At 40.5% G+C, this 16,827-nt stretch overlaps 2 protein-coding genes across 7 annotated transcripts in view; one reads left to right on the top strand and one right to left on the bottom strand.

Annotated features, from left to right (window-relative positions):
* Nucleotides 1-16,827, bottom strand: part of PPP4R4 (protein phosphatase 4 regulatory subunit 4) — a 111,647-nt gene that overhangs the window by 16,784 nt on the left and 78,036 nt on the right. Inside the window, exons 25-27 of one of the 6 annotated variants that reach the window (XR_012775958.1) lie at nucleotides 9,726-9,777; nucleotides 9,106-9,355; nucleotides 7,586-7,667 (exon numbers count right to left, since the gene is read on the bottom strand). The exons of 4 other annotated variants lie outside the window; for them this stretch is intronic. Coding sequence is in view for 1 of the 2 variants with exons in the window: in XM_075503502.1 (XP_075359617.1) it covers nucleotides 9,735-9,777 (43 nt within the window). In the remaining variant the exon portion in view is untranslated. Of the gene's footprint in view, nucleotides 1-7,585; nucleotides 7,668-9,085; nucleotides 9,356-9,725; nucleotides 9,778-16,827 lie in introns of those variants that run through there. One more of the 6 variants, XM_075503502.1, reaches the window with a different exon arrangement.
* SERPINA10 (serpin family A member 10) lies at nucleotides 9,687-16,813 on the top strand. Its single transcript, XM_075503513.1, has 4 exons — nucleotides 9,687-10,416; nucleotides 11,946-12,219; nucleotides 12,958-13,105; nucleotides 16,622-16,813. Exons 1-4 carry the CDS (start codon nucleotides 9,708-9,710, stop codon nucleotides 16,811-16,813), a joined length of 1,323 nt encoding a protein of 440 aa, XP_075359628.1. The 5' UTR covers nucleotides 9,687-9,707.

Genomic DNA, 16,827 nt, shown 5'->3' with positions numbered 1-16,827 from the left:
AGCTTGCACTCATTTGGTACTCAGTAAACCTCAGCACATTTCACAAGTGCAGGTGGGCATCTTTTGCTTGTTTTTCACAGAGGCCAAAGGGCAGAGATTTCTTCATTACATCAGGTAATTGCTTCAGGCCAGACAGTCAAAGAGTGCAAGTCACAGGAACTCAGCTTGATTATCGCAGCAGTAAGGAGATGCCTGCGCAGTGCATGTAAACATGGAATTTGGTTAAGGAATAGTGGGAAAATATGTCATATTCCAAGTTCAGGTGATCAGAAGTCATTGATGGCAGTATTTTCTGCCACTTTGAAGATGCAATAATAACTTTTTTTCCCCTTAGACATACCAATCTCTTAGACACTTTGTAATTCCTGCCTTTAAAGCTGATTTTTTTCCAGGAATTTAAAATAGAAATGCACTTGCATTTCACATCTACTGGAGAAACTTTGAGATGCCCTCCCAGAAGAACAGAAGTATCTTCCAGTGCCGGTTGTTTAAGTTTGTGTTTCCTACCTGCTTAAGTCCTGCCTCATGATACAAACTTTGTAATGCGCAGAGAAGTGCTGATGTCCAACCACACAAAATTATCCTTCTTCCCACCAGAGAAATAAGGGTTCTGATGACACCTGCTGGCTCCACGGGGACTAGGCAAACACCAGCCACCCCCTGCTGCAGCTCTTTAATTCTTGTATGTAAAAATGCAGGCCAAATAAATTACTGAGAATGCAAATAGTCCTTTGCTGTGAGTCAGAGAATCACAGGAAACAAGGCTGGGAGTGACTTTAAAAGGTCATTTACTCCATCCCCTGGAATAAAGCAGGATTCATGCTACTTCCATCATACCTTGTGGATTATTGTTTTACCTGTTACTGAAAATTGACAGTACTTCTCTGGACACACTATTACAGTGTTTCATCATTTTTGCATTCCTTATAAAAGCTTCCATAGTAAGATGTCCTATTGACAGACAATTACAATTTTATTTGTGTGTTCAAGGGCAATTAGATAGCGCTTGACTGTGAAGTTGAAAATATAAAGCAGAGACTTCAACCCTATGTTATGAAATACTACAGCTTTACTGCTTTGTCCATCTGGTATAGTAACGCACCCAACCCACCCCAGGTGAGATGCAGGAATACATACCTTTCAAAGATGCTTTCACTACAGGAATCCTCCCATATGAACAGTTGCATAGGCCTAGTTCTCTACGAAAAAGGTCGGGCTTATAAACAGTGTAGGTATGGAGCCATCAGGGTGTTTGCATCCAGCTGATGTCAATTATAATGTGCACTCTTTGAGTGGGAGAAGCAGCATCCACCTTGATGAATCATCTCGTTGACAAACTAAGTATGTTCAGAAGACTGTATAAAGAGCTATTTTGTAACTGTTAGCGCATGTTAGTTTATGTGTTATGAGTAATTTCACAGTGGGACTTCAGAAGAAAAATAGATCCTTGAAAATCATCTCTGTGTAGCTCCTGCACTACTCCTGGTATACTGGTATTTTGTTCAGTCTAAGAAACATGGAAGAGGTTAGATCACATTCAGCCCAAGTATTTTCCTAAATTAACACTTTTTACCTTAATTCTTCTCATCAAACTCCAGCCTGGACAGTATTTCTGACTGATCTCAACTAGCTTCATCAAGGCAGGGGTAAATATCCTGCATCTACCCTTGAGAAACCAAATGGGTAGCCACTAGCTGGGGACACAAATTCACAGGGCGTTGAGTGAAACGTATCTATTTGGTTATTACCTTGGTTGAGCAAGGCAAGAAACTCAAAACTTCCAAAAATCTCTTACTGGGATCCTGGTAGAGATACACTTAATCAGTTTCCTTCACGGAATCTGATCTCTTGGTACTGCAATCATGCCCATCATACCTCATGGCCCATTTTGAAGCTTAGCTCTGGTTGAGTTAGTTACAATCATTGCTAAAATGGGGCACGGCATATGAAACAGAGGCATTACCTAAGCAAGCACTATTGCTGTACCAAGGAGCTTGTAATTGGTAGGAACCACTGTTAGCACAGGGAACCTAAGCCCAAAACAAACCAAATATTAAGATGATTGGTTGCTCCACAGTCACTGAAGGTTTCCTAAACCACACTGGGGAAAATAAGTAAGATGAAAAGCAGCCACTGAAGCAGAGGTGTTGCCAACCCCACAAGAAGAACTGCAAAAGGATGAAAGGGGCATATAACAGAAATCCGCTGAATATTTGGAACAAGCAGCTGAGCCTGCCTCTGCAGTATCTACCCTCAGGTACCCAAGAGTCACAGGGCCTTTGACAAACAGATTGGTGAGCACCTGGACTACATAATCACTACCAAATTTTGCAGAGTTGTATATGCATCCAAAAAAAATTGTCTATTAGAGAACAGACAGTCTTTAGCTCAACTGCTGACATATCAGTTGCCTATTGCCCAGCCTCAGCACTGTGCTGGCACAAGCTCCCAGCAGAGACGCAATACACCCTTGTATTGCCCTTGCTTGTTCTGGTCTCAGGAGTGGTTTTGTCTTAAACTGTGGAAAAGTGCAATTTTGCCAGTGTGACACACCAGCAATCCTCTCCCAGTAAATCACTCTGCGAATATGTATAGTTTGGCAGAGTGTTACCCATATGTTGTGTGGTGTTTTACTGCTCAGAAAGGTCTGTTGAATGCAAGGGGCGACTGACAATATAAATAGTAGTTGGTGGGAGGAATACGTTACTCCCAATAGTGTGTGGAGGACACTCGCAGCAAGGTGTTACCCAGCATGAAAAACTAGCAAGGGCTTCATGAGTAACTAGAGAGGAAGACAATTCCCTCGGATCTCTGTACACAGTCAATACATCTCATAGCAGCCTTCTTTATCTTCCAGATAAAATAGGATTGATGTTGTTTTTGTGGTCCAGAAATTATTTAACTGAGAGATTCAAAGACTTCAAGATTTCTTCAAACCCTTCTTTTCACTACCATCTATAAGCAAGACTTCAGCTTTTGAATATTAAATACCAATATAGTTGCATCTTAACTCAGGCAGGGCTTCCAGTGGTGACCATGCGTGTCAGGGTCCTGGTGCGAGGGCTAGGAAGAGGCTTGGTTGCTATTATCATTGCTAATAACAATGCTAATTTTGCTGGGTGTGATTTTGTGTGCATCAGGTTTTCCTTGTATTGTCTTCCTGGGCCACAACAGAAGACGCACAGATTCAGAAGCACATCACAGTAATGCAGCTTTTTTCGACTGTATCAGATGCAAATTTCTTCCATGTAATGAGAAGACATTTGAATTTCAATTCCAACTGAATTAACCACAAATAAATATAGGTTAGGAAGTAGAAAAAAAATGTCCAGTCATCTGGACAGAGAACTGAAGTTCTGGAGTCACTGAGGCATTCACAGTGGAGCTTTTTATGTTTAGGGAATAGACTGCATGATATTAGGGCAGGGCCTTCACTCAGTAAACCCGTCTTATGTTTCCATGTTCTTTAATACAATGCCTATACTTGGGGCCTGTTATGACCAGGATGGTTTCTAAAAGGAAGACTATTTTAATAGAATTTAAACCAAGGAAGAATTTAGGTACCTAAAGCCTGCAACCCTTCACGACCCCTCTTGTTGAACTTCTTAAGTGCATAACACCCACAAGTGCCCTCCAGCAACGTGTCCTTGCAACGTGGATACAAACCTGGTCAGACCATGGAGGGGCTACGTTCAGGTCTTAAGCACTTCCTAATCAAATCTTGCACTTTGTAAGCAAACACTGTTGTCACTTTTATAGAAGTAATACTAATCAACAACAAACAAGAGCCTTTTTGCATGGAGTCCTGGATGCCCAAGTCCTTTATGGGCTTTCTAGAATTTCGTCCTTTGCTCTGGCAATGCTTCCACTTAGACTGCATGTAATAATTTTTTTTTCAGTTCAGTTGAAAAATAGAGACTAGTCCCCTTATCTCAAGTTTTAAGGCCAAATTATTTTTCTTTTACAATCCAAATCAGAATGAAATGTTCTGTTTCATTTGGGAGTATTTTAAAAAGTAATTTAGGAGGATAAGGGGAAGATACGGAGTTCCATGTTTATATTTTATTTGGAATCAGGCCAACGATCAAAATAGTGAAGAGGTTAGATCATGCCCACATTACAGAAATTGCTGAGTAAACTGTCTTAAAGACTGTGCCTTGCCCAACTAATAATGCTGAAGACCCAAAAATGGCCTGTCAGGTCTGTCCAAGCCAGACCAACTAAAAATTCAAAAAGTTTATTCCTGCTTCCCATAGCTCTGTACAACTTTTGCAGGAATATCCGCTTCCCCCATTTTGTCTTTTATATGAGAAACATCACTCAGTGCTTATCAGTCGGTTAATTTTGGCATACTGATACGTTACCGAATAGCTGGCATGCTCTTGAAACAGGGAGTGGAGCCCTGGTCTCTCCTCTAAAAGGAATGGCCGAATTGCAGGGCGAGGGAGCTGACAACACCCCTACAAACGTTCTGTACCTGCTCCCTCCCTCTCTTTTGTTCCCCCCCGCCTTGGTGAACAGTGACCTATTCTTTTACGAAAGGGGGTATTTTCAGCAGGATTGGATACTGCTTCCACCACTGAGTAGCTCAGAGCCTCCCTGTAAAATAACTCTCATGGCCCATTGGCTGTGCGGGGCCAATTCCTGCTGGGGTGTCGAAGGGCTGGATGCAAAGAGTTTACTGTTCTCTTGTTTCTCATGAAAGATATAGCGTATTTACTGGAATATAACCCTCCCTCATTATGCCATTTATGGGAATCACAATACTCGGTGTTTATAAAGCAGTTAATTTATAACAGACAAAACCAGATTATCACTCTTTGGAAGAGCAAATATTTGTTGAAAAACTTCTATATGGGACAGACATCATCATCTGGTTTTTAAACCTACTTGATTGAGAAAAGTAACAGAGGAGCTACCTAATAGGTAAGACAAGATTTATATGAAGCATTTAGATTGTAAAGGGAAGGATTATTGTATTTTTAAATATATATACACATAATTATATATATATATCAGCTATTCTCTAAATGTGATATTTTACATTATTCTAAATCTTAATTAGCATTCTAATATATTTGATTTTTCTCTTGCTCTAATGCTTTCAGAATAAAAATGCATTTAAGCAAGAAACTTCTTTCTTTGATATCTGAGACTACTAGAAACAAATATTTCTTGAAATTGAAAGAATGTTAACTTTGCTCTAGCAATTATATGTTTATTAATGAACTGTCTACTTTATGCATAAAGTGGGTTCTCTAAAATTAGCAATAAGCTTCACTCAGGTCTAAAAATACAAGCTTATAATGTGCAATAATATCACTTTATTGTTTCCAGAACTGTCTTTCCTAGTCCTAGAGGACATACTTTATTTCTGTTACTAAAGGTGCACAAATAAGCTGCTGTAATGTTAACTTTAAATTGTTGCAATCTCAAATTTGCAGTGAATGCTTAGTGCATTTGTGAGGTTCTTACTCCTGTGATGCTCATAACACCCAAATCAGTAGCACTTGTGTATGTCTGAGAATGCAGGACTCTTTTCTTGAGTGTTGAATGGTCTGGGATGTGCCTGTAAATAAGGGCTTCTGCGTTTGCCCCGTCCTTTCAGTCTGAAACCCATTTGTGTTAGGAAGGCAGAGCCCTCTGGAAGGCAGCTCACTGCCTTCCCCGTTCAGTCCCTTCACATCTCCCGGGGGGATCTGGTGGCCCTCCCGAGCCAAGTACCATCCCAGACCTCTCAGAGAGAGATGCAACAGTGACATCTGCCAAACGCAACACTGTCAGATGTTGCACAGGAATTGCACTATCCCCAGAAAAGACGGGGAAGAGCTGGTGCTCTGCAATGTCTACTGAGCAGTTAGGCCTGATGCTCTTTTACAGGGACTGCTGCTGTTGCAGAAAGCCCTTTGTCTGTGACTGAATATGATCAAAAGCAAAATTTTCCAATCCCTGTCTCTATGCTAGAGCTGACTCTGCAGTGTCCAAGGATACCTCTTTGAAGTAGGGATGACTCCCAGGGGAAAAGACCTCCTCCTCTGCTGCCAGGGCAGGCATAGCATTGTGGCAGGAACAGTACCTTGGTGCCTATGTTACTTCCCGCACAAGTGGGCCACTACATAGGGAGCAGAAATGCCTTACAGTTACTGTAATAGCTCTTAACAGCACTGCTTGCAGTCTGTCAAGGGAGAGTAAGTATCCCACCCTGCAGAAGTCGCATGCACCACTTGGCCAGCAACGCAGCAGCTGAAGTCAAGCCATCCCCTTCCCTATTCCAGTCCTGCAGAATCCAGACACTGGGACTCTCGTTGAAAATAAAGGAAGAGTTAATGGGAAAGAAAAATAAAGAATTCACAATCACAGTACGCTGCCTATTTTACTCTGTTCCCTGGCTGCCATGCACTCAAGAGGAGGCATAACATTCAGGGATTTCACTGCATCCCGATTAAGTCATTACAGCCCATCTGTGTTGCACCAAGTACAGAACGTGACCGATTATCTCAAAAGAAAATAGCACACCACCTGACTGCCAAAAGCATCCTGTGACTTGGCACCCAAATGTCTCAGTACTCACATCAACATACCTTTTCAGGACTAACTCCCACAGCCTGAATCAGGCAACTGTGAAATTCAGCTGAACTCTGAATAAACGGCCATCAAATAAAACCAGCTTTCCTATATGCCAAATCACAAATTATACAATGACCGTTACAGATCCTTAACTTAAAAGGAGTAGTTAATAGTGGCTATGTATTTTCTAGATTGTTGTATCACTTACTACTTCAGTGATCGGCCATATAATCCATGTTTTCATCTCATTTATCCATTTGCATGCCACTGCTATACCAAAGGATTCTGTGCAGGCTTGGTGGTCTTGAACATCCTGTTTAATTTACAATGGGAAAACGCGTCTCCAAAGATTATGGCCATTCAAGATTTTTCCATAAGGTGCAATTCAACACTGCTGTATGGGAGAGAAATTCATATATTGCTTTGATGGAAAGATGAATGATAAGCATATTTGCATTTTAGGCTTGAAAAGTGCGGTTGCATGTGTAAATTTACACAAGCAGTGTCTGATGCTAAAGTTTGCCTGAGGCCTTCTGTAAAATGTGTCTAGTTCTCTCCAAACATTTTGTTGGACAGATGAGAGTCCCTGTATTAACTTTGCTCAGAAATCACAACTTGTGTAAAATACTGTATTTTTAAGCACAGAACAACTGTTTCATCCTTGTGCTATTTGACATTGAAACATGGTCTTTTCAGGGAGGAGACGGCACTGACAAACCTGCTTCAGCATTTGCTGGACAGTAAGTATAAAAGAACAGGGAATCCTATGGCATGTGATCAGGAGAGTGATCTGAGTGGAGTAACAAACAACCTATAGCAGAAGGGTGAAAAGTGAAATGAAATGATGAAAGGCAGGCATTCTACACAATGACATTGTATTTTCAGTCCTGGTTTTCAGGCCTTGGTAAGTATGGGCAGTAACATAGAAATTTCACGTCGACTTACTAGAAACAACAGTACACACCAGGCTCTCGACAGAAGTACACTAGCAGCTGCAACACCTTGCTCTGTACAGATACTGAGGTTAGAACTTCAGCCTTGTTCTCTTGCTGAGCTAGAGGCTGGCCCTCTTGATGCAGCCATATACTGGGATGTTATCCCTAGGGATTCAAACACAGTAGCCATAATGTCTCCTTGACCATTCCCGTGTATGTCGCATACAAAACCTGGTATGTCTTCACAATATTTATCTAGGTTTTCACAGAACTTTGACTTTCTTTCTGAGGTGCTTTTGGCAGTGGAGTGCCGATCAGGTTCACCGGCAAAAATTTCCTATGTCTAAATCATTCCTGATTCTCCAGGGTCACATCAGTACACTCCTTCACATTTGTAGAAATGCTTCACCTTAATGCTTCACACTAAGCTCCAGATGTTTTATCGATACTAAAAATGAACTAGATAGATGGGTTTTTGTACTTGTCATGAGAGTATCTGAAGCCCAGCTCTCCAACAACCTACAAACACAATGTATCAAGGGAAGAGTTGACCAGGCAAGAGGTATGATTACAGATACCATTAAAATCTGCACTGTGTCTCATTTTTTTCTCAAATGAACTTTTCTGTAAGTGAACGAAAGAGCAAGATACAGTATAAAAGCACTTAACTATGGGTGTCTTTGAGCACAACAACCCTTCAATAATAGTCAGTAACCCTGAAAGAATATTTGCTTGACAAAGAGCTAGTGGTGCCACATTAACATTAGGATCTTTGTTTTCCTTCACATATGTGAAAATAGCTCACCTTGACTAGGTGTCATTACTTTGTAGTTCCCTGTTATGCTATGGCTACCTATTTCAAGACTGTTTTTTATTTGTTTAGACGAATGAATGGGTAAAAGTCCTATAGGCACAGATTCTGCCTTGCCTTAGACCAGCTTTGTGCAATCTGTATGTCAGTGGAGTTAATCTTGATTTATTCTGATGAGTTTGGCTTAAGGCAGTCTCTTAAAGACAGACTGGTTTTGTCTGATTTTAATTTTCTACATAACGAGACAAATATATCCTTCTAAAAAAATTTTCTGGGAAAACAAGGCATAAAGTCACATGGCAAAACTCTGTCTTTCAAGGTTTGTAAAAGTAATTTGCAGTGTAGAACTCCAGCATTCTCTGAGTTACATCTGAAATATTTCAAAAATATTTACATAAACAAATATTTTTCTGCATGGTTCTTGTAAGTTACCATTTCTGGAACAAAATCGAGTGGCCGTAGTTTCATTTTTTTTATATAACATACAGCTATTTAAGTGTCTGTTTTAAAAAGACAATTTTTAATATAATGTTCTCTAACTCTCAAAACCAGATTGTTTTCTGGGTTGGCATTTATCGTACTAGAAAATCAGACACTTTTTGTGCTTCTCAAGTGGTTTTTTCCCTAAGGAGGTGAATCTTCTTAACACAGCATGCCACTAATATAAAACATGTAAGGTAACAAACATTTGGTCAACATTTCTACAGGAGGGATGGTTAACTGTCAGGCCACTACCATTACCCAGGAAAAGATGGATCCAATAGGAATGGCAACCATGATTAAGACACATACCATGGAGAACACAATCCACCTGCAGTGCCAATGAAGTGCAGAAAGGGAGTTACAGGTCTCCCAGCTTTCAGTAGGTCGCCATCCAAATCTTCTAGGACTAGTCTGTGTCAGAGCTCTCCAGGTAAAATGTCATTTCCACCACATGCTGCCTAGAATTCTTGTGTTTATAGATGACATCAATTTCCCAGGAGCGAAAGCCGCGACACAGGTCCAACAAGCCGATTTTTCATCTTTGAGCTGCATATTGTACCTGAAATCTCAGTTTGATTTTGTAAAGGATTTACAAGTTAGCAAGGGAAAATCAGTTAAATACTTCTGACATGAACCACCAATACCAGAAGATCATGATATTTCTTCTGGATTCACTTAATGACATTGGAAACGTCTCTCTTTCACTGATCTAAATTTGACCTTTCAAATAGAAATCAGATCTTATGTTTAGAGTACATACACTGAAGATGCAGAAAGACCACCTCACTACATCTATGACCTTTTGCATTGTGAATACAAGGACAAACTAAAAAGTCGTTATCTTGCCTTTTTTTTTTTTTCTTTCTCCATTTTCTTTACTAGAAAAAAAGAACTGATTACTGGGTGTCAACATGAAAACAGGAATTTACCTACTTCTCTTAAGTGAAATATGTGTTGAAATCAGCAAGGCTGGCATCAGACCTAAAAATCCAAAGAAGGAAAAAGACAATAATTTCTTGGAAAGAAATAAAAATGTCAATATTTCTGAAGAGTGGCGTCATCATAAAAATATCTCTAAGCCTTTTGAAGAGCGAGGTCTCGAAGAGTTCACTCTCTACAACTTCACTGAAAAGACTGCAAATTTTGGATTTAACCTCTACAGAAAAATTGCAATGACACATGATAACAATGTAATCATCTCTCCCCTTTCCATATCAGCTCTCATGACTGCATATACGCTGGCAGCCAAAGGGGAAACACACAGACAAATTGTAAAATGTCTAAAACTCCATGCTTTGAAGGACAGAGTGGATCGCCATCATTTACCAGCTTTGTTTAAACAACTGAAAGATAACATCACAAAGAATGAAGAACTTCTCCTTGTGCAAGGTACTCTTTCTTTTATCCAAAAGGACTTTAGACTCAAGGAGTCTTTCCTCAACTTATCTAAGCAGTACTTTGATATGGAATTCCTGAGTGTGGACTTTCAAAACTCTACACAGGCAAAATCTGTCATAAATCAAAATATTAACAAAAGGACCAAAGGAAAAATCCCAAAGTTTTTTGAAGAGCTTGACCGCCATAATAAACTGCTACTTGTGGACTACATTGTCTTCAAAGGTAACTGTTTCTATTTTGCAAAATGATTATTTATTAGGAGAACCAGGACTCTAACTTCAGCTACATTAGGGGAAGTTTAAATTAATTCAGATGTCCTATTTTCTCTACATCTCTGTCTAGACTTACTTTCTTCTATTAGGTTTATTTAATAGGAAATTATTTTTCATGATAGGGAACCACAATTCTTCTATGCTTTCTTCCATACAACAGAGTCTCAAAGAGAACAAAAAAGCTATCAAACTATCTCAATCCATCTCTGCGTGATCCCTCTTTATGACTAAAAAGGATGTTTAATTTTCACTCACCAATCAAAATGAAAAAGCCTTAATCATGATAGTCTTTTGAATGCTGGATACTGGGCATAAAATCATTGTCTGATTTTACATAGTACACAAAATCATGAAAACAAAAATAATTTTCTATTTCAGTCAAGAATCTTCTCCCCCAGAGGAACCAAAGTGACAAAGTACCCCATTATATTACCTTATAGGGTGAAGGAAAGAAATAGCTGTGATGGGCAGAGACTTCTGTGGAGAGGTCATCTACTGCCAAATATCTTATGCTTCTTTTCCTGCTTTTGGGGTCTTTCTGACCACTAGCTTAGAAGATAGATAAGGGACTCCAAAAGGAGGTCCTGGCAATGACAGGGAGCCATAAACCCACCCTTTACTCTGAAACAGCCATACAGAAGCCAGAGACACCTGGTTAGGTAAAAAGCAAAGACAAAGAGCTAGGGCGACAAAGGGGGCGAGAGGAATGCTGTGCAGAGAACCCACAGTCACAGCCACTACTCCAGTCCAAAGCACTGAGCAGATGACATCCACAGAAACTCCACTACAATAAATGCACACATGAGAACAAAGAAAATTACCCCTCAGCCATACAGCCTCCCCACGGACGAAGTTTATTCTTTTGTATTTACAAAAGTGCAGTTTGTCCAATGCCAGTTTATTCTTTTGTATTTACAAAAGTGCACTTTGCCCAATGCCAAGGTTAGTCTCCCTGGCAGAAAATCAGAGAAAAGAGATAAATGGCTGTGGCTACATTTAAAGCAATGGTAGAGATCAGAATCATTAGTCTAAAAGAGGTCACATTCCAGTGCACTTTACAAGTAAGTGCACCGCTGAATCCCCATCCAAAAGATTGTATAATTAATTTAAAACCAGGATGTTGAGCAGCTGGTAGAGAATTTCGGATAAGGTGACATTAATAAAAGACGGATGCTCATATGGCATTCAATAAACAAAAAAGATATCAGTTCTGTACTTGACTGGCAACTAATCAACCTTAGAAAAAGACTTCCCTTCTTTCCCTGCAAATGAAGGAGTTTATTTTTTGGATTATTTCCTTTTCCTGCTGTAAGACATTTAAAGCACATACACTAAATATACTGCAATTGTCATCCACTTATCCCAGACACAACTGACATCCACTTCAACTAGATACAGAAAATATCCTACACTTTTTTTTTTAAGGGTTCCTGAAAAAGTCCGAATGCACATAATTATTTAGTTTCTTTCTGTCCTCAGGGAAGTGGATCTATCCATTTAATTCCAAATTTACAGAAATGGAGACTTTCCACATAAACAAATACAGAAGCGTACAGGTACCCATGATGTTCAAGTCAGATAAAGTTAATTCAACTTTTGATGAGAACTTGAGATGCACTGTGATAAAACTACCCTACAAAGGGAAAGCCCACATGCTGATTGTCATCCCAGAAAAGGAGGGAGACTACATTTCACTTGAAGACCATTTGACTACAGAGCTTGTGGAATCCTGGCTCGGAAACATGAAAACCAGGTATTGCTTTGACACCCATTGGCCTTAATGTCTTTTATGTCTATTGCAGCAAAGCAACAAAGCATAACAAAGATTAGCTGGTCTTCCTAACCCTTTTCACATGCTGGTGTCTCTGTGGCATTAGGTATCTACAGAGTAGAGGTCCTTTAACGGCCTACCCACAGCCCAAGCAGCATGTGAAAGCTTCTACTCTGAGGCAACAAGCCTGTGGTTCCTCTCATTTAGAAATGTGTGTGTCTCTGAGGGCATAGGCGATCAAGTTTTTCTGAATTCTTCTTTAGGCCTTTCCTTCTCTCTCCTTAAATTCAGCACTGCCAGGCAAAGTGCACAATAAATCTAGATATGCAGTATATTTATGAAACCCCTCCTACCAGTGGAAACCCAGAGTAATGGATAAATTTGAATATGAAAATGTAAACCCAAATTATTCCTGTGAAATATGATTCCTGAAGTGACAATTCTTTTCACCGGTCAATAAACTAGTGTGTCGTCCTGCTATCAGGGCACTGTAAATGCTGGTGGAAGTATTTTATACAGAGAAGGAAATGATTTCTAGCATCTTTGGCAGTCAACAGGTCAGAGATTATATTCTGCCAACCTAAATTCCAGTAGATACTCTTTAATTTTTGCCCCTTTTTCTTCTGTGTAAAGCTTAATTCCTGAGTAGCCTGTATTTCAGCAGTCAAATGATCTACTATATAGTCCAAGTTTGCATTGAGCATTTTTTTTTCCAAACAGAAACGTCGATATTTCATTTCCAAAGTTCAAACTAGAGCAAAAATACAAAATGAAGAAATTGCTTCACGCTCTTGGAATTAAAAATCTCTTTACACGTACAGCAGACCTTAGTCATCTCACAGATCACGGATATGTAGCAGTTTCACAGGTAAGCCTTCTAAAATTACTTGCTATTCAGATTCTAATAGTATATAAATGGCCCAGCCAAGAGACTATGTCATATACACTTATAGGGACACTAATAGGAAAGGACTTCATCTGCCAAGTATATGCAATCTGCACACCTTAATCAGTATGGATCCCACTTCAAGTATGAGGTGTGTAGAAGTAAGGGGTGGTTACATTTCATATGTGCTCAACACCTACCAAAGCTAACCCATCACAGGAGGAAAGCTCTGCCTCAAGAATATAGTTGGCAGAGAAGTTGGTAGGAAGGCTCTGCAGAGGGACCTGGACAGGCTGGATCGATGGGCCGAGGTCAATTGTATGAGGTTTAACAAGGCCAAGTGCCAGGTCCTGCACTTGGGTCACAGCAACCCCATGCAACACTACAGGCTTGGGTAAGAGTGGCTGGAAAGCTGCCTGGCAGAAAAGGACCTCTTTTGGGGCCCCTTGCTACAAGAGAGACATTGAGGTGCTGGAGCGTGTCCAGAGAAGGGCAACGAAGCTGGTGAAGGGTCTGGAGCACAAGTCTGATGAGGAGCAGCTGAGGGAGCTGGGGTTGTTTAGCCTGGAGAAAAGGAGGCTGAGGGGAGACCTTATCGCTCTCTACAACTGCCTGAAAGGAGGTTGTAGAGAGGTGGGGGTCGGTCTCTTCTCCCAGGTAACAAGTGATAGGACGAGAGGAAATGACCTCAAGTTGCACCAGGGGAGGTTTAGACGGGGTATTAGGAAATTTTACTTCACTGAAAGGGTTATCAAGCATTGGAACAGGCTGCCCAGGGAAGTGGTTGAGTCGCCATCCCTGGAGGTATTTAAAAGATGTTTGGATGAGGTGCTTAGGGACATGGTATAGTGGTGGTCTTGGTAGTGTTAGGTTTACGGTTGGACTCGATGATCTTAAAGGTCTTTTCCAACCTATACCATTCTGTGATTCTGAGAAGGAGTACAATTAAACAAAAACCATGAACAAGACAGACACTGTAAATGACAGTCAAATGGCAAAAGCCAGAGCAAGGAAGGAAACCCGAAGAGGGAATCCCTCACACACAGTCCAGGAACAGGTATTCTTCTTAACAAATAAAGAATTTTGGAAAGTTCAAATAATAAAATATCAAAAAGGTAACAGTGAGAAAGAGCAGTCAAAGCAGTCCTGTCTTTCCTTCTGCATACCTTGGCAGAGAAAAAACAGAATCTCACAGCAAAGCATCAGCACAACACAGTTGTATTCCAACCCATTCCAATGTTCCATTTCATACACTGAAACTTTTAAAGATCAACACTTAAACAGGCAAAGGCAAGGCTGGTGAATGGCCAAGAAGAGAGGAACACAGCCCCACTGAAAAAGGGGAGAAGAAGATAACTCCGTACCACTATTTAAGGGAGAGCAAAGATGAATTTCAGAAGACTGATAGAAAACAGAGGCAGAATAAGAAGCAGAAAAGAATGGAAGAGACTTGACAATCACACCAACACCAAGAAGGAACAGGTCTATGTGAGCAGAGATGTCCCATTAAGAGGAAACAGCTAGCCTACACAAAAGACAATTTGCTGATGATAGAAAATTAAGAGGCATGGTCAAAGAAAGAAGATAAAAGAGATAAAACAGAGAAACTGGTGACCTCAAGAACTGGAGTGTCTGGAACAAGATGAAATGCAATTAATGCTAAGTGCAACTTCATACATTAGAGTAAAAGTAACATTTCTGCAACAAGCTGGATTTATAAACAGTTGAGAAAAACAAGACTCAAATGAGATTAATTCAACACAGAATTTAAAAACATAGCTTTATAAACCTATGTAAGGAATTTATATAACACAACTGCTTGTGGTTGTATAGGGTTGTATAGCGTTGATAATCTAGGACCATAACTCTGGGAGAAACTTCATAGAATCACAGAATGGTTGAGGTTGGAAGGGACCTCTGGAGATCATCTGGTCCAACCCCCCTTCTCAAGTAGGGCCACCTAGAGCCGGTTGCTGAGGACCATGTCCAGATGCCTTTTGAGTATCTCCAAGGAGGGAGACTCCACCACCTCCCTGGGCAACCTGTGCCAGTGCTTGGTCGCCCTCACAGTGAAAAAGTGTTTCCCTCTGATGTTCAGAGGGAACCTCCTGTGTTTCGGTTTGCACCCACTGCCTTTTGTCCTGCCACTGGGCACCACTGAAAAGAGCTCCGCTCTCCACTGCATCTTCTTTGCACCCTCCCTCCAAGTATTTGTATCCTATCAGAAAGAATCCTTCTAAGCTACTGGTGCTGCTGGTACAAGTCTCCTTGCACCAACTCCTTACAGAAGCCTTTGCGCTTTGCCAAAACTGTTAATAGGTGGTATGATAAACACTTCTATACCAGTTTCAAAAACTCTAGGCCCTGAACTACTGTTTTTCAAAATTGTACTGACTTAACAAAATTACCTTTCTGGGAAAATGTAACATCCTAAGAATAAACATTTAACGGATAAAATTGCACTGATTTTCAGTTTGGTATAAACTATTTCACTTTTGGGAAACACAATGGCAATCTGCAGCACTTTTCTCCCTTCCTCTTGATCACATAACTATTCCATGCTGATTCTCAGCAGTTAAATATACCGCATTATGAAAAAATCACACTTGAATAGTAGCTGCTAACTGATATTAGAAGCAGTATGTGCATCAGCTACAAAGTGCCAGAGGAGCATCCTGTCCCTGTGAATCATGATAGCCAGCTTCATTATTTAAGAAAGTTTAGCAGAGAGCTCAACACTGGTGAAGTCCTTCAACTGTCTTCACATTAAGTCATTCCTAGAATTACGAGTTTGGGAGCTGGGAACGCACTAGCTGATTAGACAGTTCACCAATACAGACCCAAATACAGGGGAAGTACTCAGAAGTACGTGCAGGCTGAAAGAACAGAAAGGGAAAAGAATCATATCCTGCCAGGCTGCGATTTCGGTGGGAAGGGAAGGTCCTCAGACCAATCCAGGATTGTACCTCATTGCTGTACATATTTACTCTATGCTACCAAATGTACGAATTAGAAATATACAGGAAAAAACCCAAGGCTGGTACATATGCCTAAGCTCTCACAAAATCAGCTTTGAATGACATATGCAGCCAGTCAGTGTTTGTGACTGATGAAAACACACCTCCCACTTCTGAGAAACTCTCCCTTGTACAGTTAGGTGTCAAAGAGGAGCACTATACAAATGCAATGGTTGCTTCATGCTACCAGCTGCAAAAACAAAATCTCTAAGTGAGGCCCATACTCAGAAACATGGAAAAGCACAATGACAGCTGAACTAGTATCCACACTGTAAGTATTGTGGTCATGGTGGCTGTACCAACTCCTCTGCTGCTGAAGTAGACAGCATATGGGTCTACCAGACAGAGCTAGATTGCACAGACCGCCTCATTTTAATCCTTAATAGAAGCCTACTGCAACTAAATGTCTTGCACTTTGCAAAACATTCTTCATGCTAATATTTATTTCTGTCACATAATTTATTTCTACATTGCATTTCAGGTTGTCCAAAAGGCAGTAATTGATGTGGATGAAGAAGGAACTGAGGCCACATCAGCTAGTGGGTCAGAAATAACTGCATTCACAGTGCCTCCTGTCATCAAGGTGGACCGACCGTTCCTTTTCATGATTTTTGAAGAAACATTTAAAACATTACTGTTCATTGGCAGGGTGGTTGATCCAACAGAAATGTGAATAAAGGTAACAGT

The sequence above is a fragment of the Mycteria americana genome, chromosome 5 (genome assembly GCF_035582795.1).
Source record: "Mycteria americana isolate JAX WOST 10 ecotype Jacksonville Zoo and Gardens chromosome 5, USCA_MyAme_1.0, whole genome shotgun sequence".
NCBI classification, from domain to species: domain Eukaryota; kingdom Metazoa; phylum Chordata; class Aves; order Ciconiiformes; family Ciconiidae; genus Mycteria; species Mycteria americana.
Note: the sequence above shows the minus strand (reverse complement) of the source record. Positions and strands in the feature narration are given on the sequence as shown.